Raw genomic sequence first — 21577 nt, 5'->3', positions numbered from 1 at the left:
ACCGCCGCCTCCCCTTTCCCTCCCCCTCCCCCAATCAAGTCCCCCTCCCTCGTCAGCCCAAAGAGCAGTCAGGGTTCCCTGCCCTGTGGGAAGTCCAAGGACCATCCATTTTTTTAAAAAAGTTATATCTTTTGAAGAAATTACTAAGAGAAAGATAATAGCATTTTTTATGCTGAATTTTGCCAATTTTGATGACTGCTCTTCCTGTCATTTCTCTCCATGTGAAGAACTTCCTTCAAGTGGTTCTGGTTTTAAAGGAGTCCTTACTTTCCTCACTTTTTATGTTAGTTTTGCTGGGTATAGAACTGTGGGTCTATAGCTCTGTTTCTTTTTGTAAAGTGTTAAAGCCATTGTTGCCATTGGGTCTCCTGTTTCTCTCTGAAATCAGCTTTCATTCTTAAGCTTTTATAGATACAGTACCTTCCCCAAGCTTTTTTTTTTTTCCTTCTTACAATGGATCCTAACAATGTTTGTTATCCTACTCCTTATTTGTTGAGCAACCTAGATTTTACAGGGTTTGGGAAGTTTGGGGATTTGTTCCTTCACATACTCCTTCCTTTGCAATGCAGTTCCTTTTTAGTTTTTTGAGCTAATGTCACTGTGTAGGCCCGGCCAGTCTTGAACTTACCATAACTCATAATCCTCCTGTTTCAGACTCTTGAGTGCAAAATCGAAGTCCTATGCCAACACTCCTGGCTGGCCTTCATCTTTTAAGGGCATCTAGACATACAATCTCTGCCTTTTGGTTGGCTCTCACTGCTTTCAACTAGCTGACTCTTGAGTTTGCTGAACTTACGTAGCTGTTATTCACAGGGCAGTTGATCTCCAAGGCTTATGGACAGCTGCAGCTCACTGCTGTGACGGTGGCTGATGAAAGGGACTCACAAGATGGAAATACTTATTTGCTTTATTATTTTTGCAATTTCAGAGGTTGTCATCTGTTCGTGATTGGAATGGCTGACATCAAGGAGGACAGGGAGCAGAAGAGAACAGGAATAGGAGAGGCCAGGGCCAGATCCAGTCCCAGATGCCCTCATTACCTCTTTCATCCCAGACAGGCCCCTCCACCCCGGTTAGTGGATTAAAGCACTCTTGGGCCAGGAGCTTCTTCCTGGAGGTGCTCACACAGGCACACCCAGAGTTGACACCTTCCCTAACTTGCTGTTTCTCAGTCCAGTTCCATTCAAGGGCACCTGTTACAAAGCTGCTCTGTTACTGTGTGATTCTATTCTGTAGTTTCTGTTTCTTTGATGAGAGTCTCTATCTGCTCATTAATTGTAACTATCTTTTCTTTGTAGTTCCCAAGCATGTTTATAATGACTGCTTTATGTTCTTTTTAAAGTTTGTAAATTCTGACTTCTGAGTACTGGTTTTTCTTTGTTTTGTTTTTTAAACTATGGATCACACTTTCTAGTCTCATGCTCATTTTATTTATTTTTTAATGATGCTAGGTCCATGCCTGTGCAGATTTTGTTTTTGTTTTGTATCTTGTTGATAAAATAGAAAGTAGATTCTCTTACATTTCTCTGAAGAGTGTTACCTTAGCTGTGAGAAGTGTTCCAGATCCTGCTTTCCAGGCAGCAGTCATGTGACCCTCATCATCTTCTCTGTATGTACCCAGTTCATAGACTGTCTAGTGAGGCAGATAAGATAGCATCATGATGGTGAGCTCTTCTTTCTTAGCTTCCTTCTGGCCTCCTCCTAAAGTACTCTACTCTTTCCAGCTTTCCTGGAAGGCTCAAACCTAAATTCTCAAACCAGTAACCCTGTAGTGTTTGCTTGGGGTCTCAGTTTTCGGCTCAGGGATGGAGTGTGAAGCCTGCTCACCCACAGCCGTGTGGAGCAGTGTTACCTGTGTGTCCTTGGTTGTGTCTCACCTCAAGGCTCTTCATTTGTATGTACACCACTTGACACGTCTCTGTGCTGGTTTCATCTGAAAAGTGGGACAGTAACCAGCCTGGAGGTAAAACAACCAGTGGAGATCAATCAGGTGGTGCATGGTAGGGGTTGGGTAGCTACTGATGGGGCTGCAGGAGAGCTCATATCTGGGTAATGTTAGGGACACCTTTGGCCTCTGCTGACCATCTGACTTGACAGAACTCAAAGGTATCCTGTGTTTTCCTTCCTGGGTATTTGAGGACTATTTCAAATGCATGTCTTTTTATCCCTGTGATGGAGACATTTTGGTATGTCAGGCCATCCTGCTCTTCTTGTTGCATACAGATAATCTGCAGAATGGCGTCCATGCTGAAGAAGAACATAGTTAAGCGCCTGCTGCTGCCTCGGTTCTGTGAACTGTGCAGCGATGGGAAACTCTTCCAAGTTCGAAAGGTGGGAGCATAAGAGACTGCAGTCTGTCCCTCTAGTATCCCTGTCTACTTGTTTAGTCAACTTTGGCAGGGCCACTGCTGGCTAGGTAACATTGGACAGACTCACGGGTTCTTTGATTCCTTGGAATGATTAGTTCCAGAACCCTCTTGTCATCTCTGCACCTTCCACCCTATTCCTGGTTTCCCTTTGGGTTGCTCAAGATTTAGCTTTCTCAGCCCTACTTAGAGGTAGTGAAGCCCCAGCTTCTACCTTGCTCTTCAGGCTATGTGACAAGCATGGTCAGGGCTGGGGGTCTCGTTCACTATGCAGGGAAGCGAACAGGCTCTGCCTTATCACTACCAAATGCATTATGCATCAAGAGCAATTAGGAGCCAGGAAGCCAAAGAAGTGGGCAACCTCCTGTAAATCCCTGTTTTCAATGCAGCAGGCACCTGGCATGGTGCTGTGTGGGCGATGGGCCTGGTACAGGCTTGTTAGCTGTCTGACTAGAGGGATAATTGCTCTCAGAGTTCCTGCTTGTTAGGCTTTACAATTTGTTAAGACAAAAAGAAAGAAAAAGAAATGATGGGTAGGCCTTTGCCTTTCACAGGTATGCGCCACGCATTTTGGTGATATTTGTCATGCTGTTGGACAAGAAGCCACCGAGCAATTTTTGGTATGTGAAGCTTTGCCAATCATAATTGCTGCCACACTTCTTGATGTGCTTTGCAAGTCTGTCGGCAAGTGGGTGGGCACAGAGAGCCCAGACACTGTGCTGTGCCCTGTGACCTTGATGCTGTTCCCACTCCTGGTCACATCTCCTGTGCCTCCTCTGTCTGTGTTTTCTCTGCTGCCTCCTCACCACCCCTTCCGGTGCTCTTTCTTGCCCTTGAGCCTGCAAACACTAGGCATATTTTTCTTGGTTTCTGGGTTAAAATACAGAGCCTTGTCACCATTCAGGTCTCTTTAAAAAGTATCTCTTCGCCAGGCGGTGGTGGCTCATGCCTTTAATTCCCAGCACTCGGGAGGCAGAGACAGGCGGATCTCTGTGAGTTCGAGGCCAGCCTGGTCTACAAGAGCTAGTTCCAGGACAGGAACCAAAAGCTACGGAGAAACCCTGTCTCGAAAAATCAAAAAAAAAAAAAGTATCTCTTCTACCGTGCCTGCAGTCACCCCACATCTGCCCCACTGTGCTGGTCTGGCTGGGTTCAGCTCTGGCCACACATCTCAACTGGGAGTCAAAGTTCATGTGACTGATGTGGCCAATGGAACACCACACCTATAGTGCCCCCCCCCCCATGACTTTCACTCCTGTGATGCAGTGGCTCTTCTTAAGACCATTCTGCCTGTCCATTGAGAGACCCTCACACGCTGCTAGCTCAGCTGGAATGTATTTGGGCATTCTTGTCTTGCCCAGACTCACCTGCCCACATGCTGTAGAATGTTTTTTTTTTTCACCCCCTGTATCCTTTTGTTCATAGGACCTCTTGTGAGGGTTTCACAGATGGGTACCTCGAGGACAGGGATTGTACTGGGTTATCTTGGCCTGGGCGGCTGCTGGGCTCTCAGACTGCACCTGTCTCTCATTAATGCTCTAGCTTTGCGGTTGGAATTTAACCTCAAAGAGGATCATCTCCAAATTGATTTTTAAATTTCAGTTCAGAAGCACATTTTATTTATTTAAAGTGTAAGCCACATCAACGCCATTGTAAGCCAAGACAATTTATCCTGGGCTTCTGCTCTGAAGGCCCCAAGAACATGAGCATCTCGTTGATGTCTTTGGTGGGGGCAGCAGTGGCCAGCACAGCCATTTTCCTGTAGGTGGCTCTTCCCTCTGTCACACCATGCTCCCATTTGTGAAACGTTTTCAGCTAAGTGTTTTACATTAGGATATTAAAATCAAAGCTCTTTAAAAGATAAAATTTAAAAGATATAATGGCCAATTTCATGTAGACATAAATGAACATAGGTAAAAAAATTATATTTAACTCATTTGCTAATAAAGGAAACCAGAAAAATATAACAGCCAATTTCAATGGAGAGCCCCACAGTATCAGAGAGCACAGAATCCAAGTGACTTCCAGAGGAATAGACAGGTCATCTACCTTCCTCTGGACATAATTTGCATGTCTGTAGACAGGAATTATTTATATTCTCACAGTCTGTGTAGCCCAGACTAGCTTCAAATGTGTAATCCTTCCACCTCAGTCTTCTGAGTGCTGGGATTACAGCGTGAGCCCCATGTCTACTCTCAGCTACCACAGCCTGACAATACCCTGGTCAAAGACAGTGCCCGTGGCTGGGTGAGTCTGCCATTCACCGAGTCTCTGACTTTTGAGCTGGTCTAATTTAGCTGAGAAAGGAGTGTTGGCCCTTCTCTTTGTTGTTTTCTCCATTATCTTCTTAAATTTAACCAAATCACTTGTTAGGTGGTGAAAGAGCTATGCTTTCTTTTCCTACTGTTTCTTTTATGTGATCCCTTTAGAGAATGTTTTGCTGTTATCTTTTTATTGTTGTTTTGTTATGCCCCTGTGGCTCTGCCTTTATAGGCTATTGGGACAGGTCCTGACCATCTACAGGTACTCATATTTGAGTAGCTTTTGCTTCTCTGGTAGATACCAACGTTTTTTGAGCTCTGCTCCGATAACATGTGGGGGATGCGGAAAGCATGCACGGAGTGCTTCATGGCTGTGAGCTGCAACACCTCCCCTGAGGTCCGTAGGACCCAGCTCTCGCCCCTCTTCATCAGACTCATCAGTGATCCCTGTCGATGGGTGAGTCCTTGCACAACTGGCCTCCAAGTGTCAATCTCTCCATCTGTCCTGCTGTCTCCAATTTCCGTCTTGGTTTCTGGCTTATATATTTTTTTCCCTTTCATTCATTGATGGCTGAAGTCAGAGCTAGATGTTGTGAGATCAAAATTAGGGTAACTAAAATATCAAAGCCTTTGGGGTAAATACTAAGAAAGAGGCACACAGTTCAACACTTGGGGAAAGTGTACAATGTAGAAGCCAGAATTGAGAAGAAAAATCTCTAAGTGCTTTATTCTCTTTCCTATACTGCCATAGGCAGGTTGGACACTGTCAGTGAGGTCTTCCTACAGACTTCATGAAGTCTAGTGGTAAGTGGAGTTCACAGTCTAGAAACATGAAGACTAGGCTGTGGGGTTAAATGTACCTTTTTTCCATTGATAATGGTTTACTTGGCTTTTAGTGGGTGGTTAGAAAGTAGCAAACTTGAGATCGACCATCTCTGTCCCTCCCTGGTGTCAGATCTGGTCCCTGCTGCAGGTCAACACTGTGTGCTCTGGTTCCAGGTGCGCCAAGCGGCCTTTCAGTCACTCGGCCCCTTTATCTCCACATTTGCAAACCCACCCCAAACTGGCCTGTCCATTCGGGAGGATGGCACCCTGAGCATCAGGCCACCGAGCCAAGAGGTGAACTCTGGGTTTGCCTCTGGACCACCCAGGCCCACCAGTTGCACTGCAGACTCCTCAAACGGGTAAGCTCCAGCCAGGATACTTGGCACAACCCCCCCTCCCCCTTCACCTCAAGCATCCATCTAGAATTCTAGCAATTATCTCATCTCCAGATTTAGTAATAGTGACCTTCTGGGCAAGATGGAATATTAGAGCTTTAATTATGTAAAGAAGCAAAAAGTAATTGCAATAATGATTTCGAAACATGACTGCCAGGTTATAAATAACGGAGCTACCACATCTCTTCAGTTAGATCAGATCTTCACGGAGTGTGGGGATGAAATGATGACCTGTAAAGAAAATTCTTTCTCTCCTCGAGTAATGGAGTTCTTTGGAGAATTTACACAGGGAAAAAGGTGAAGTGTTCCAGACATACATTTGTGACATGGGCCATTCTGTGTATACAAAGGCCCCATCCCTGTGTGCTGTGTTGACCCTCAGTGTCTTACTAGTGTGAAGTCTGATCTTTGGCTTTTTAGCTTGCCCTATGAAGATGGTGGTCAGGAACTGACCATATTGAGGTAATTTTTAAGCACTCCTTTATGCAAGAGTGTGAGGTAGGACTGTGTGGGCACTTGACACCTTTGCATATAGACCCTTCTCATCCCTCCATACTTCCTCCTCCTCCTCCTGCACTCAGTGTCCTCCTCCTCCTTACTTCCTCCTCCTGCACTCAGTGTCCCCATCCTCCATACTTCCTCCTCCTGCACTCAGTGTCCCCATCCTCCATACTTCCTCCTCCTGCACTCACAGTGCTTGTGCTGTGCCATTCCCGGGACCAGGTCTTCCTCATCAAGGCTTTCCAAGAGACTGGCACACGGTTAGCTCTTGCTGGTGCCTGAGCCTGTTTTTCCAAAGCCTGCCCCTTCTGGGGTACTGATAAACTTTAGGGGTATTTTTAGTATACACCTTTCTCCCAGGGGACAGAGTGGTACTGAGCGCAGCTGTGAGGTAGCAGTCTTCTGACACAATGGCAGGAGGGTGGAGACCCCTGCTTCTGCCTCCTTCCCTAATGTTCTGTGGCTCTGAGAGCTTGCTCCCTCCTTTGCTCTAGTCCTAAAGCAGCAGTGCACGTGGAGCCAGACCTGCTTCCAGAAGAGGCCTCGGTCAGGACCGGTCACCGGCATGACAGCAGCTCCTCTGCAGTCACTGCAGAGAGCCAGCCACAGAGCTCTTCTCCAACCTTAGCTGAGAGGATTGGGGCTTTCCCAGAGCTCCCAGGGGGCAGTGGCTGCCTCAGCAACAGTGACCATGAAGCAGGTCCAGGGACTTCTGAGGACACGTTCAGTACTTTCCTGTATTGGCGAACTCCTCTGCCTGACATAAGCAAAGAAGTGGAGGTGCTTCTGAGTGGGGCTGGACCCCTGGAAGAGAGCCACAGTGGACCTGAGGCTACATGTGACAGCTGTGTGGCCAGAAGCGAAATCCAGAAAGTCCTGCAGAGTCTGCAGGGGCATTTGCTGCAGGACCCAGACATTCAAGGTAAAGACAGGATGTCTGTGTGTTGTGGATGGCACAGGACTGCTTCCTTCCCCCCAAGGCCCCTATGCTGCAATGTCTGTCGGTATAATCTCTTAACTATCCTTACTCAGGGTCATGCCTAATCCAGTCTGATATCTCCAAACAGGAACTGTGTGAAGAGGGTTTCCAGACACTGTATGCACAGCCTGGAGGGAACCCTGACAGAACAGGGGACAGTGCTTGGGCATACCTGTGGTTACAGAAGGTTTATTAGCTCCAGGGACAGTGATGTCATTTTTCACACTCCCGGCGAGGCCCTCCTTTTGGAACCCATTGCCTCAGGCCTTCACTAAGTCCTAAGGTTTCTGTCTTATGCAACCAGGGAAAGTACAACTTTTTTGAGGTGTTTTTTATGTCATGACTAATGCTCCCACCAAATGTGGGGTCTCGGAGCCAGTCTCCTAATCCATGCCCGGTATCGTGCATACCCCAGTTAGTCCTCAGCCAATCAACAGTGTTAGACTTGTGTTTGTCCTGAGTCAGAGAAACTGGGAAAGCAAAACTTGGTGCTGTTACAAGGCAAAGATCTGTGATGCTTTGGGGAAAGGAAATGTGAAGGTTCAGATTGCCCCATGATTAGTCTTTGTCCCTGAGACTAAGTAAAGGAGCCCAGTGGTTGTTCAAGGGACAAACAAGCATTCCCTGCCTGACTGCTACAGGCAGAGGGTTGGACATGGACCAGCACATTCCTATAGCTGCTCTGACACTCCCCTTCCTCCCATAACAAGAGCTGCTGGGGCTGACATCATTTGCCAGAGGGGGTTGTATAGGCAGCTCTGCCTAGGGTGTAGTGAGGACTGACAGAGAGGTATCCAGAAGCAGCATAGGGCAGGAAGCTGGTCATTCCTGGGGGCAGAGAAAATGGAGGGATCCCCACCCTGGAGGTCAAGGGATAGGCCACGGGTATTTTTCCTGCTCCTGAAAAGCCATTGTTTGTAGTGTTCTGCACATTTTACATAGCTGCTTTCTCAGTAAGAAAGGACTCTTAGCTTTCCCCAGATCCCAAAGGAGTCAGTACCCCCAGAGATGCAGAAAAAAATGACACATTTTATATTCTGGCTATTGCAGAGGGCCTGGTGTGCTGCACTTGGCGGATAGGTAGTGCATGTGCCCAATGCTCTGGAGATGGGGATATACAGCTTTAATTTGTGTAGAAAACTCTGTCGGTTCACATAGAGCAACCACACTAGTGTGAGAATAGACTTAGATGTATGCGCATGCATATGCCTGAGTGGGAGGGAGGCCGTCCTGCTTTATAAACGGGTAGTGGGACAACCCTTGTCAAGGAGGATGGCCTCCCAGCTTCTCCCTGTGTAACCTCATTGTGTTCTTTTGTGAGAGACAATAGAGTTGAACTGATTCTTCCTGACAAATGTGGTTTGAATCCAGATATGTGCTCAGTGTGGCTGATGTGGCCAGCATCACACTGGGCTGGGAGATCTTGTTTAGACTCCAGAGTCTGGTACTAGACAGTCTCCAGTTCTGGAGGAGGTGCACATATGTGCCTCTAGGGAGAATCCCATTCCCAGGCCAAGGCTTGGTGCATACCCCTCAAGTCAGTCCAGGATCCACATTCAATTATTAAAATCTTTTTACAATTTTTTTTTTTTTGAGACAGGTTCTCACAAAGCCCGAGTTAGTCTGGTACTTGCTTTGTAATAGAGAGTGACTTTGAACTGCTGGTCTTTTTGCTGCCATCTCCCACATGCTGGGATTATGTAGAAGTAAGCACTGTCACACCCATCTTATGGGGGCAGGGCATCCAAAACAGGGTTTTCTGAATGCTAGGTAAACACTCTACCAACTGAACCACATACCTAGCCCTATATAGTTATTAAAATTCTTGCTACTTCTCTTCTTGAAGCTCAAGTTCAGGTATTATCTGCCGCACTGAGAGCAACGCAGCTCGACTCCACTCATGAACCCGAGGGCAGGCAGACAGAAGGTCTAAACGAAGAGCCCGTTTCAGATCCCAGCCCTGTCTCCGACAATCATATCCTCCTGTCGGCTTCATCATCTCAGAATGAGCTCTCCGTGGCCAGGATATTACAGAGCACAGTAAGTACTTGCCCTGTCCCTCAGCCACTGAGGATGTGACAGAAATCACAAAGCCATGCTTGCTTTTATTAATACATCCCCGCAGAGAAGATAAATGGCAAATTTCATTTCATTCTTAAGGTCATGTTTTGGATAACTAGACAACCAATCAATCAGGTGATTGATCATCCTGAATCCCTTCATTGGGAACAGGGTGGGCACCAGAAACAACCCCCCCCCCCGAGAGGGGGGGGATGACAGGCAGTGCTCCTGGGGGATTAACAGTGTAAATGTCCTGGTCATTTCTGGCGGTCACTTACGTCTTTAATAACAGAAGAGGGTGAATTCTAACTTGACGAAGGCCACAGAGAGTGACATCCTTTCATCCCCAGCCGCTTGGTGCTGGTCCTTCTCAGAGGAGAGACTTGAGAAAGCCCGCGTCACCTGCTTTCTCCTACCCTTGTGAGACCAGGGCCCCAAGTGAAACCAGAAGGGCCTGAACTTCCTCCTTGCCTGGCTCTCTAGAAGCTTCCTAACCCTCTTGATATTGGGCATCCATGTACCTTCCCGTTCCCCTAGCTTTCACTTGACCCAGTTTAAACTGGGGTCTCTCATTGCCCAGTCCTCAGGTAAGTTGATGCCTTTTCGCCACTGTGAATCAGCGTGATCAGACTCTGCAAGTCCACGGTCTTCAGGAGCCAAGTGCACACTGCTGTTGACAGGACTGAAATTCTGACTGTAGTTATTAATTTATCATCCCCACCCGAAGCCTGTTCAAATGAGCGACTGGCACAATCTTAATCTCAAGTGTCTAAGTTGTCAAAGGTGCCTTTAGGTTAGTAAGAAAGGATGGGATGCCTGTGTTGCTTCTATAAAATGCCAAGAAAACGGGCCTGTTTCCTTTGTTACCTGCCTGTAGAAACCCTAACTATAGGGGAGAAAAGTCTAGTCCATTGTCCCTGGTGGAGTGTGTTAGTATTGGGGCCTCTTTACCAGAGGCAGAACTGGAAAAAGGCAGCAGAGCGCCTCAGCCAGGTCTTCCGAGGTGTGTGTGAAAAGCTAAGCTGGTGGATCTCAGCTTGACCCTGGAGCGCAGATGAGGTCAGCCAGGGGCCTCAGCTGCAAATACTGAGACCATGTGGACGGCAGAGCACCCCTGTCCCACAATGTTCAAGAGAGGCAGAGTGGATCATACCTCTGTGCTGTCTGTCCATGTCAGCATAGGGTGCTCAACAGAAGAAGGAAACCCTACCCCAAAAGTCCTCCTGCCTTTGCTCTCCTCCTGGCTCTCCTTGGCCACAGCTGCAGAGGGAGGGGAGGTGCAGATGGCAGAGTGGTTGGAAATGTGACTGTCCTGAAGAGCTAGGGCTCTCTCGCAGGTTCTCCTCAGGAAGGTGTGGTGCCTCACACCACTCAGTATGCCGCCCTGCTCCAGGGCTGTTTGGAGAAGTGAGCTCACAGGGCTTGTGGTGTTGGGTCAGGATGGATCACTCTTGAAGCCAGTGCTCCACAGTGAGCTCACTCAAGACTTGGACAGGATTCCTTCCTAAAGTGCTGAATTTGATACCAGCCGTGTCGTGTTAGTGCGTGTTGTTGATTCATGTGGAGAATCGGAGGCACCATGCCCAAAGGAGACCTTGAATGCCCTACCAAAATGTTACTGCCATCATGTTTCCTCTTCAGATAGACAGCATGTTTCTCTGTAAACATTGGGCACTAAGGTCCTGGTGGCATGCTCAGAGCAAACATTGCATTTATTGGGGTATTAATTGACTCCCGTATCATATATTGAGCTGATTTGTCAGAATCCATTAGCACAATAGACAGTATGACATTTCAAGTGCAAGTTGAACATCCGTGTTATGGTTGAAGGAGAAGGTCAGGTCCATCTCAGTTAATGTTAATCAATGATCAAAGACTGATATGTCACCATTGAATGTTGTTGCTCATTTTAATTGTTAACCTAATGCAAAGGTTCATCAGCAAACATTAGGAGTGTTTGCACATGTGAGAGCACAGAAGAGTTTACTGAGTCAATAGTCCCCTGCTGGCCGAACCTCCCTCACTGCCATGCCTGCCACCTGCACTGCAGCCTGACTCCAAGCCAAGACTGCAGGTCCTACTCTGTCCTTTCTGAAAATCCGCCCTTACCCCTCTTTCTGGAGCTGTCTTGAAGGCTGCTGATTGACCACACACAAGAGACCAGGCCTTAAAAGAGTGGCAGATGACATCCCACACTGTTGTTCTTCACCGCTTTAACAGTCAGCATGGCTGCCTATAAGGCAGCCTTGAAGCTGCTGTGAGCTCCTTCTCCAGAGCACAGGTAGAGACTGGACCGTGTGCAGAGCCTGCCGCTGTGTAGAAGTGCATGTTCTGCTGTCAGGAGAAATGCCATGCCCTCAGGAAATGCACTTGTTGTTTCTGACATGAAGGACGGTTCCTTGGATGGGGGTGGATGAAGACGCTGTCCTCCTTTGGTGTCAGTTGGTGACATGTCCCATCAACTCTACAGGATCAAACTGAGCCTCAGAATAGAAGCAGTGAGCACCTGGAGACGGAGGCACTTGAGGAGCACAGATCTAAAGTACAGGTTTGTTTGTTCCTTAAAACAAAAGGAAAGAACAAAAAAACAAAGTAGATTAGCCTTTTGTCTTCCTTAAGTTAAGCTTTGCAGCAGCCACTGAAGCCCAGTGCTTTCCTTATCTCAGTACTGTTTATCTAGTTAACTGCATTGGTAATATTTTCTCTAATAGAATTACGAAGTAGTGTTCAAAGTCTGTTAATAAAGCTAAACAGGGGGGACGACCTCAGACTAATGTTTTAGACAATGACTTTTTTTTTGGCACAAAAATTTTGTAGGTTTCTTTTGTTGGTGCATTCCTCTTATGGATTGGCCCCTTGTGCCATACAAATATGCTCCTTAAATATTCTAAGTCATTGGCACACATTGCTCTTCCAGAGGCAGGCATAAACAGGTGCTGTTTATACCAGGGCGGCCTCTCTTCAGTTGGAAAGGAGAAATAATAATCCCAAGGGTAGCCTTGGGCCCAGCTTCCGGGGCTGTTGGAGAGCATGGGTCATGCACCTGTGGCCTAGGTGCCCCCTTTGAGGCAGCTGACTGTAGGTGCTGCTTTCCCTCTGGTATTCTGTACAGCCCAGGCTGTGAGAGCCTGCACTGCTGTCGCTGGCCCTCCTTGCAGTGTGATGATTTCCTTTCTCCTGTTTCTCAGGATATAATCCCTCAGCCTCTGCTCGACCAGTTCGTGTCCATGACTGACCCAGCTAGAGCCCAGACTGTGGACACTGACATCGCCAAGCACTGTGCCTACAGCCTCCCTGGGGTGGCCCTGACCCTCGGCCGGCAGAACTGGCACTGCTTGAAGGACACATATGAAATGTGTGAAGGACACATCTGGCTTCTGATGGTCAGGTAAAGGGTCTGGTCGAGAGGCACAGACAGAAAGAGGGCGGCATCAGAGCAGGAGGCCCTGGGGCTGCAGCACAGCTTGTCGCCCTGACTTTGCCTGTGACTATGAGCCGGCTTGTTTACTGTCCTCTGGGGAAATGCTAGGAACATTGAATTACACTTGCTCGTGCTGATTCGTGTGTCTGCTGTCACCCCTAGTGGAAGGTCCGGCGGACCCTCGCCTTTTCCATTCATGAGCTGGCAGTGATTCTCGGGGATCAGTTGACAGCAGCCGACCTGGTTCCCATCTTCAGTGGGTTTTTAAAGGATCTGGATGAAGTGCGTGTAGGAGTCCTTAAACACCTGTATGACTTCCTAAAGGTGGGAAAGCTGAAATCACGCAGGCCTTCCCCAGTCTGCCACTGAGCATGGGCTAGCAGCTTGGTGGCAGTGAAAGACAGCCACACTCTGCAGTTGAAATGCACCCAGAATCTAAAATGGACATTCATACATCTGCTGCTGCTTGGACCCAGTAGGGCTGTGCTTCTTATGAAGGGTTCTGGATGGCAAAGTTCAAGGTCCCCAGGGGTGACCTGGCTTACCCAGAGGTCACCTGTGGAAACCATAGCCCTGCACACAGGAAGACCTTTCCTGCAAGTCACTGCAGCGCTTCTGCTCCTGCCGTTTCCTTCCCCTAGGGAAGTGATTGGGCATAAAAACAAGAGCTTAGAAGTTAGAGAAACTCATTTGTCACTTTAGGGACTTCGGTGGTCACTGACCCCATTCAGACCTTGCAGGGGCAGCAGAGCCATCATCCACTGAACACAAAGACACACCTCCTCAGGGTGGGGAAGCCCACGGGTTTCAGGGACATGGACACCCTCCCCCAAGAGGAAAGGCAGCAGTTGTCCATGGGGTGCTTCACTGGGTGTCAGCCACACCGAGTCCTAGGTGGCTAGGTATGAGGGAGACACACATGCTTTTGGCTGGTGACAAACTTATAGCCTGCAGAGAAACAAAGGGAGTGCTGGAGTCACCTTGAGGCTGGCATGTCATTCATGGAGCTGTATTCTCAACAGCTGCTCCATGAAGACAAGAGGAGAGAGCACCTCCGCCAGCTGCAGGAGTTTGTAGTGACGGACAGCAGCAAGAACTGGAGGTTCCGATACGAACTAGCAGAGTGAGTGAAAACGGGGCCCTGGGAGACAAGCTGGGAAGTTGCCTCCTTCCCTCGTTGTAGCTGACATCTGAAGCAGCAGCACAGTGCTCCTTTGGATAAAGAGAGCTTGTTTTTGTTAAGGTATAAACGGGATTCTGAAGCTCTGAGTTATATATGTCCTGTGTCTCTGGGGAGGCATCCATTTTCACATGAAGACAGGGCTAGAGTCACTCTGGAATTGGAGTGTTCTGCAGTTCTATAAGGCAATTTATTTGAAGCAAATAAAAGATGAATCACCCACTCTTCAATGTTTTCCCCTGAATCAGAGTGGTTTTGCAAAGCCTTCTTGAGCATTCTGTGTACTGCCTTCTCCGTAGGACACATGGTGCCTCCTGCACTTGAATAGCCAAAGAATGTTGGGCAGCATTGAGGTCTGAAAAGGTCTCCTCTGGATGAGACAGCTATTAAATAGAAGTACCCGCCCATGAGGCTTGCTGCTGTTCCGTGCCTATGTGGAGCACTCTTCAGTTCCTGTCTGCTGTCAACACAAAGAATGTTCTAGGCTTTACCCATAATGAAGGAGAATGCAGTTCAGTGCCCCCTTCTCTAAGTGGAGAATGTACTTTAGTGATGGGGAGATTGTTTGTGGGGTGCTTGTTTGGGCTTTTGTTGAGGGCCATTTAGTATCTTTAGTTTTCATTTTCATTATTCACAACTAGTCATCTCTCAAATAATTATCTTTCTGAAGAAATCCATCTGGCATTTTCAGCTATTCAGGATATGATTTGGCCGGTGCCAGGGGCAAACTGGAAGACTTTCTTTTTGCTGTGAGCTTTAATCATTATGCTTAATTTGAGAGATTGAGGTTTAGTCATTATGTCATGTTCTCAGCACACTCAAAAGAATTGAGAAAAACAAGCCTGGGCCCGGCACAGCGGCCGTGCTCCCCCTGGCGGCAGGAGCCGGCTTGGGCCTCGGCGGCCCGGCCCTATCTCCCATCACTGTGCTTATTGCAGCCCCAGGCCCGCGATAAGGACTGTGCGGGGAGCGATATTCATCCCCCCTCCCCACTGCCTCCCCTGCAAACCGCGGGAGCGATATGAAACAGCCTGCCGCAGCCCGCTTCCTCCCCGCCCTTTTTCATTTCCTTTGCCTGCTTGCAAATCACACCACTCTCCGCCCTAGCCGAGCGGGGGCTCTCGGGCCGCGGCGAGTGAGACAGAAAGAGCAAGGAAAAATGTCCTATCGCAAAAACAAGGGAAAAGGAGCGAGGAAGAAAGACCTGGCGAGAAAGAGCGAGTGAAAAAGCCTAGCGAGGAAAAGCAAAGAAGACCCAGCTAGAAAAGAGAGAGGGAAAAGACCTAGCAAGAAAAGAGCGAGGGGAAAAAATACCTAGCGAGAAAGAGCGAGGGAAAAATACCTAGTGAGAAAGGGCATGGGAATCATACCTAATGAGAAAGAGCAAGGGGGAAAGACCTAACGAGAAAGAACGAGGGAAAAATACCTAGTGAGAATGAGCGAGGGAAAAATACCCAGCGAGAAAGTACAAGGGAATAATAGTACCTAGCGAGAAGGAGCACGGGGGAAAAAACCTAGCGAGAAAAGAACAAGGGAAAAAAAAATACCTGGCAAGAAAGAACACGGAAAAAGACCTGGCGAGAAGGAGCAAGGGGGGGGGAAAGCCAGCGAGAAAGAACAAGGGAAAAAAAGCTAGCGGGGAAGAACGAGGAGAAAAAACCTAGTGAGAAGGAGCAAGGGGGATTAAAAAAAAACTAATGAGATTGGGGGGGGGGGGCTAGAGAGAAAGAGCAAGGGAAAAAGAGCTAACGAAAAAGAAAAAGCGAGGGGGTCTGGAGAGTGAAGGGAAGACCTAGCCAGAAAGAGCGAGAGTGAAAGGGCTGCCCGCAGACTGGTGCAGAGGGGACCGCGATGAAGCGAGCAGTAAAAAACAAACGGTTTGAAAAGAGTGGGCATAAACGAGCTAGGGGAAAGCGGATGAGAAAGAAGAACGAGGGGGGAAAGAGCGATGTTGAAAGCAAAGGAAAGAGCGAGCAAAATAAAAAAGAAATGGAGCCGAAAGAACACAGGAAAAAGAGCGAGGGCGCCATCCGCCACTCGGCTCTCGCTCCCGCTGACCCATGCATGGTGTGGCCTGGGAAGTGCAGGCCTGCGGCTGCTTTTACATTGTGTGTGTTGTAGGGCAGGGCTTTGTGTGCCTTTCAACCATAGCCCGATGCTGGAACCTCGGTACCCACGCCCTGAACGCCCAAACCGGTTTTACAAAGCACTCGGTGCCAGCGGCTTCAGCACGCCCGCTGCTCTGGCTGTTGCTGCTGCGCCCGCGCGGCCGCCGAAGGAAAGGAGCGGAATCGACTAGTAACTAATGGTAGGGGTCCCCCTGCTTGTGATTGTAGGCAGCTGATCCTCATCTTGGAACTCTACAGCGCCAGCGACGTTCATGGTTACCTGAGGCACGTCGCCCTGAAGTTATGTGCAGACAAAGTTTCTCAAGTGCGCTGGATTTCCTTCAAGCTAGTAAGGAGCCAGCCTTCCCGTAGCTCATTCTTGTAAACAGCACACTCTTTTTCTGTTTCCCATTTTAACACTGTTTTTTTTTTTTTTCTGGGATGTTTGTTGTTTTCTCTGTAAGTCCAGCTTTTTTAATTTTTGAAGTTAGAAGCTTTATTGTTTTAGCAATTTTCAGGCTACCCTTCTGTTAATTTTATGCTTCCATGATGGTAAATGTGCAGGAATCATTTTGTATTTGAAACTCTTTAAATAATAGCTTAGGGTTTTATTGTTGTTTATGTGTGTGTGTGTTTGTTGTTATTGTTGAATTCTATACAGCTTTGTAGAATAATTCATAAAGGGGAGGGGCCTTGGTTAGAAAAGATGACCCTGTTCTGTGTGTATAGCCTCCAGCTCCCTGAGAGAAAGACAGTCTTACTTGAAAATAATGATTTTTAAATTCCTTGATGGTATTAAAATTTTATATAAGTACCATATCCTCAAAGGTAATAATTTACAACATTTCACAAGATGATGTGTTTTAAGAGCTGGATCCTTCTCCTTGATGTATTTGTCTGTTAATCCCCTTCTCTGTTTACATTGCCCTTGCAGAGTTCTGTGTGCATGTATGTATTATGACTTATTTAAACGTGTGTGTTCCAGTGAGAACTGAGCTACTTTCTCTTGCTGGTAAATCCATTGGAAAGATGGACAAGAAACATAAGAATGGCCGCCCCTCTCCCTCTCCACTCTCCACCCCCCACCCCCGGCCGTGGAGAGTGCTGCTTCGAGTCAGCTCTGCTGGGCCCTGCCTCAGGCTGGCTCTCTCACTTTGCTTGCAGGTGGTGGCCATGCTGCGGAAGTTCTACTCCCATGGCGCGTGTGCTCAGGGGCTCAGTTTCATGCAGGAGCTCGTCTCCAGGTTCTGGCACTGCCCTAAGTGGGGTGGAAGGCAAGCTTTTGCCTGCATCTGTCAGGTCAGCACAGCCACAGGTTCCTGTCCCTGGCAGAGGCTGGGCTTCTTTACTGAGGTTCCTCACCTTAGAGGACACTCAACAGCTGGGAGTTATAACGTCTTGTCCAGTCACCCTGTTCACATCCCACACACGGTTGATACCTGTTGTGTACTGGGTATTGTGGAGATGAAATCAGTGAAGAGCCAGCCAGCTCTCCCTCCAGACCCAGCCCACTCCTGTCACACTTCATTCAGGGGGAGGGTGCAGAAACCCCTTTTCATGCCCCAAGCTTACAATTTATGTCCCTTGTCTCCTCTACAACCCCCTCCTCATGACTGAAGTTCACCTGAATGTCAGCCATCTTGGTACATTTGGCTCTCCAGTAAGACCTCCTGGTATGGAACCCAGTGGAACACGGTAGAACGTAATGGCACATTTGTTAGCCCTTAAGGATAATTGTTTTAGGTTAAGCATAAACCCCAGGGCAGTCAAGTGACCTAGGCAGGACCCCACTAGAGTAGAAAGCTGAGGGTTTTGGTAATGCTGCGATGTTTGGGGTAATAAGGGTTCTGATGCTGCGATGTTTGGGGTTCTGATGTTTCGTCATGCTGTCTTTGGCACCGCAAATGCAAAGGGATTGGGGCGCCATCTCCAGGAGCTGCTTGCCCAGCCGTGCTCACAGTTCACTTTGATGGGGCCCTGTCTGTCTCCACTTAGTCCCTTGACCCTGCCTCAAAAACAACTGCAGTGAGAAGACTCACCAGCGCCCCCTGTCGGTCTAGAGGAACATAGCCAGTATTTTTCCACAGCACAGCCATCTGTGAAGAAAAAAATCAGTATTCACCTCATTGTGTAGCAAAAGCAGAAATGAAATATTTTTTCTTTTATGTTTTTAATTATTTATCTAGAATGTAGAAAATAATGTGAAAACCAAGAGATGATTCCAATCCATTTTGTTCAAGAAAAACTAACAAGATCTTTTTTTTTTTTTTTTTTTTTTAAGAAAAAAAGCTTAATGTTAAAGATTTAGAAAATCAAGAAAAACACAAAACAAGGGAAGGATGTTCAGGAGATAGCATACCTCAGAGACTTGTTAATTTTGATCTGAACACAGCTCTGGGAAGAAGGTACCAGGGTGACAAGACAGATCTGGATTGAGACCTAGTTGGCCTAGAACCTCTCTCTGAGCTCCCTGCCAGTGGCCTAGGCAACCAAGTCTCTCTACACAGTAAAGTGTATCCTCCTGTGCTGTTCCAGGCTGGCTGGTCTGATGCAGTCCAGCTGCCTACAGCAAGCTTGGCACCTAGAGCCCCTTAATGGCCTTATACATTGTTGCAATGATGCTAGCCTTGCCATGAACACCCACAGGACCCAGAAGCCACACACCTGGCTAAAGTCCCCACTCACTTGTTGGTCCTAAGACTTTCAGTGCCACCACCACCACATTGGTGGCACTCTTACCATAAAACAAGGCTACTTTTGCTCTCCAGGGTCGGTTGTGAGAAGAAAGGAGGGGTGTACTGCACACACTCTGCTGCTGTGCTCAAGCAGACATGGCCAGCTCTTACAGACACCCAAGCCTGGGCTAGCATCTGGGTCCCTGTCTCTGAGGCGGGGTTCTGAACAAGTTCTAAGTACAGTGTGGTGGTACTGTGCTGCGTGATTGGTACAAAGGGTTAGCCACTGTGCAGTTGAGAAAAGCCAGGTGCAGAAAAGCTAAACAACTTACCTGAGGCCACAAGGCGACCAGGCTCCAAAGCCCATGTTTCCCTCTAGATCCTGTGCTCTTGTCAATCATTCTTTGGAAGGGTGTTAGGAAAATTAGCCACCGCTTTTATAACTAAATTCAGTTCTTGAAATGTAAAAGTTCACATGTGCGCTGCTCTCAAACCTACAGGTTCCAAAGTGATATCGTTAGAATTATAGAAGTATGTGTGCTTTGAAATGTTGAGAAAGTCACTGCTGGGCTGTGGCTCTTATTTCTGCAGGCTGTGGTCAATGAAGAGTCTGTTCCTGTGGACCAATTTGTGGAGCACTTGCTTCCCAGCCTCCTGAGCCTGGCATCGGATCCTGTGCCAAATGTGAGGGTTCTGCTGGCCAAGGCCCTGCGGCAGACACTGCTGGAGAAGGGTGTGTGGGCCTTGCTGGCTTCTCAGTTAACCTTAGCTGTGGCAGGTAGCAGCTAGGTCCCCAAGGAGTTATAGCAGGCTGCATAGCAACACACTGGAGGCACAAGCCAGCTAAAGAGATGAACACAATCCCATTTGTTTAACAAGGGCACACCAGATACAAACTATCTATCACTCTCTAGACAGGGCACATTTATCAGCTCCAGTTCCAGTAGGAAAGAAAGCCCAAAGTCTCTCTCAGTGCTTCTGCAGTATGACTCCACTTGGCTGTTTAAGCTTGAGTGATAGTGGGTGCAAGCTGTTTGTCTGTGCTGCCTTACTTCCACCATAGTGTGGCCTGTTTGTCCATTTCTAGCCTTCTCCCCGTGCTGCTGGTCACACATGCCAGTTCTCATGCATCACAGAACAAGGAGCATCTAAAGGGTTAATTTTTAAAGCCGCTATCACTTCTGGCAGCCTACCATTAAAATCTCTGAAATAGTTTTGGAATAAGGCACTTCTCACGTGAAAGGACTTAAGTATGTGGATATTGATGGAAAACTTATCCAGTGTCTTGACATGCGGCTTAAAAGACAACAAAATTAGGATATGTTCTAGAACACAGTTCATGGCACATATAACTCCAACTTTTCTCTCCTTAGCATATTTTAGAAATGCCGGGAACCATCATCTTGAAGTTGTTGAAGAGACTCTCTTGGCTCTGCAGTCTGACCTGGACCAAGATGTTTCATTTTTTGCTTCCCTAGAACCAAAGATGCAGACTGCAATAGACACCACTATACTGGAAAAGTAAAGCCACACACAACCTTGTCATGGGTGCACAGGGATGGCTTCAGTGTACACATGCCTGTCACTTGAAGGGGATCCAATTGTATTGGAGCTTCTGAAGGAGGCCTATTTCAGGTGATAGGGCAGCCCTGTGCTTCCCACCTGTGCAGACTTGATCCTTTGCAGTTTAGAAAGGTTGTGGATCTCGGCACCAGTGACTCTCTGGCTTCCACACGATCAGCTGTGACCAGCCGTTTGTGTTTTAGGAGAGACTGTGTTACTTAAACTCCCACCCCCACCCCCCATCCCCGCCACCAGAGTGTGGTATAGTTTGTTCACATCTGTAACCCCAGCACCTAAGAGACTGGGACAGGGAGATCAAGAGTTCAAGGTCAATCTAAAGAATTCCAGGCCTGCCTATCCAAGGAAACCCTATCCAAGGAAACCAAACGTAAATACAGCTTCCCTTGCCAATAAAGTAATTTAATAAAAGCTTGTATGTTTTCTCTGGGCTTGCTGCCCTAATCCTTTCTGAGAAAATGGAGTTTATGGCATTGTATTTTATCTCCAGCTGAAATACTGTACATATGTAAATAACTTGACAGGAAGAAAATATATGACTGTAACACTGGCCTCCCAACAGTGGACAAACACGTCGTGGGAAGTCGTGACCTGCTCTGGAACTGTTGCACGTGCAGCTGCTTTGGTGACCTTTGAACTGTGTCCTCTGCTGTGGGCTCCCCTAGGGTCATGTATTGTTGTTATAAACCACTGTACTCAGGATATTCCCTTCAGAGATGGGAAAAAATGTGTATTGGTCTTTGAGAGTAGCGAGCCTAGGTTGTTTTTAATAGGGACTCAGTCAGGCAGTGGTGGCATATGCCTTTAATCCCAGCACTTGGGAGGCAAAGGACAGCCTGGTCTAGAGTGAGTCCAGGATGGGCTCCAAAGCTACACAGAGAAATCTTGTCTCGAAAAAAACAAAACAAAAACTAACTAACAAACAAACAAAAATAGGGACTCAGGTGGGAGAAGGAGGCTGACTGTTGAGATGCATGGATATTGACTTACACTTTAGACTCAAAAGAAAAAAGAAGCCATAATTTTGACCAGCACTTTCTCCAGGCAACATTGGTTTGAGGAGTTAGATACTCTATGTTGGTTTAAGTACACAGAAAACAGAAAGATGCTGTATAGATTAAAAAGCTTTCCATTCATTAATAATTCTGTATACTGTAGACATTTGGGTATGGCTCTGTACCTGTGTCTACCCCAGCTTTGTTTCTGATTTTAACATGGCAAAGG

The 21577-nt window shown here is 47.5% G+C and overlaps 1 protein-coding gene across 1 annotated transcript in view; it reads left to right on the top strand.

The window, feature by feature from the left end:
- LOC126508048 (serine/threonine-protein phosphatase 4 regulatory subunit 1-like) overlaps positions 1-21034 on the top strand; it is an 82214-nt gene extending 61180 nt beyond the window's left edge. Inside the window, 15 exon segments of the mRNA XM_050152927.1 lie at positions 929-1072; positions 2224-2331; positions 2921-2986; positions 4926-5084; positions 5627-5811; positions 6843-7270; positions 9174-9367; positions 11859-11936; positions 12577-12771; positions 12972-13133; positions 13832-13932; positions 16326-16446; positions 17262-17396; positions 19364-19505; positions 20146-21034. Of these exon segments, the coding sequence (XP_050008884.1) occupies positions 929-1072; positions 2224-2331; positions 2921-2986; positions 4926-5084; positions 5627-5811; positions 6843-7270; positions 9174-9367; positions 11859-11936; positions 12577-12771; positions 12972-13133; positions 13832-13932; positions 16326-16446; positions 17262-17396; positions 19364-19505; positions 20146-20297 (2370 nt within the window). The 3' untranslated portion in view covers positions 20298-21034.
- Positions 21035-21577: the final 543 nt, after the last annotated feature.

The sequence above is a fragment of the Alexandromys fortis genome, unplaced genomic scaffold (genome assembly GCF_014885135.2).
Source record: "Alexandromys fortis isolate MF-2015 unplaced genomic scaffold, M_Fortis_MF-2015_v1.1 scaffold_81, whole genome shotgun sequence".
Classification (NCBI taxonomy): Eukaryota; Metazoa; Chordata; class Mammalia; order Rodentia; family Cricetidae; genus Alexandromys; species Alexandromys fortis.
The sequence above is the reverse complement of the archived record's forward strand: the minus strand, read 5'-3'. Positions and strand labels throughout refer to the sequence as shown.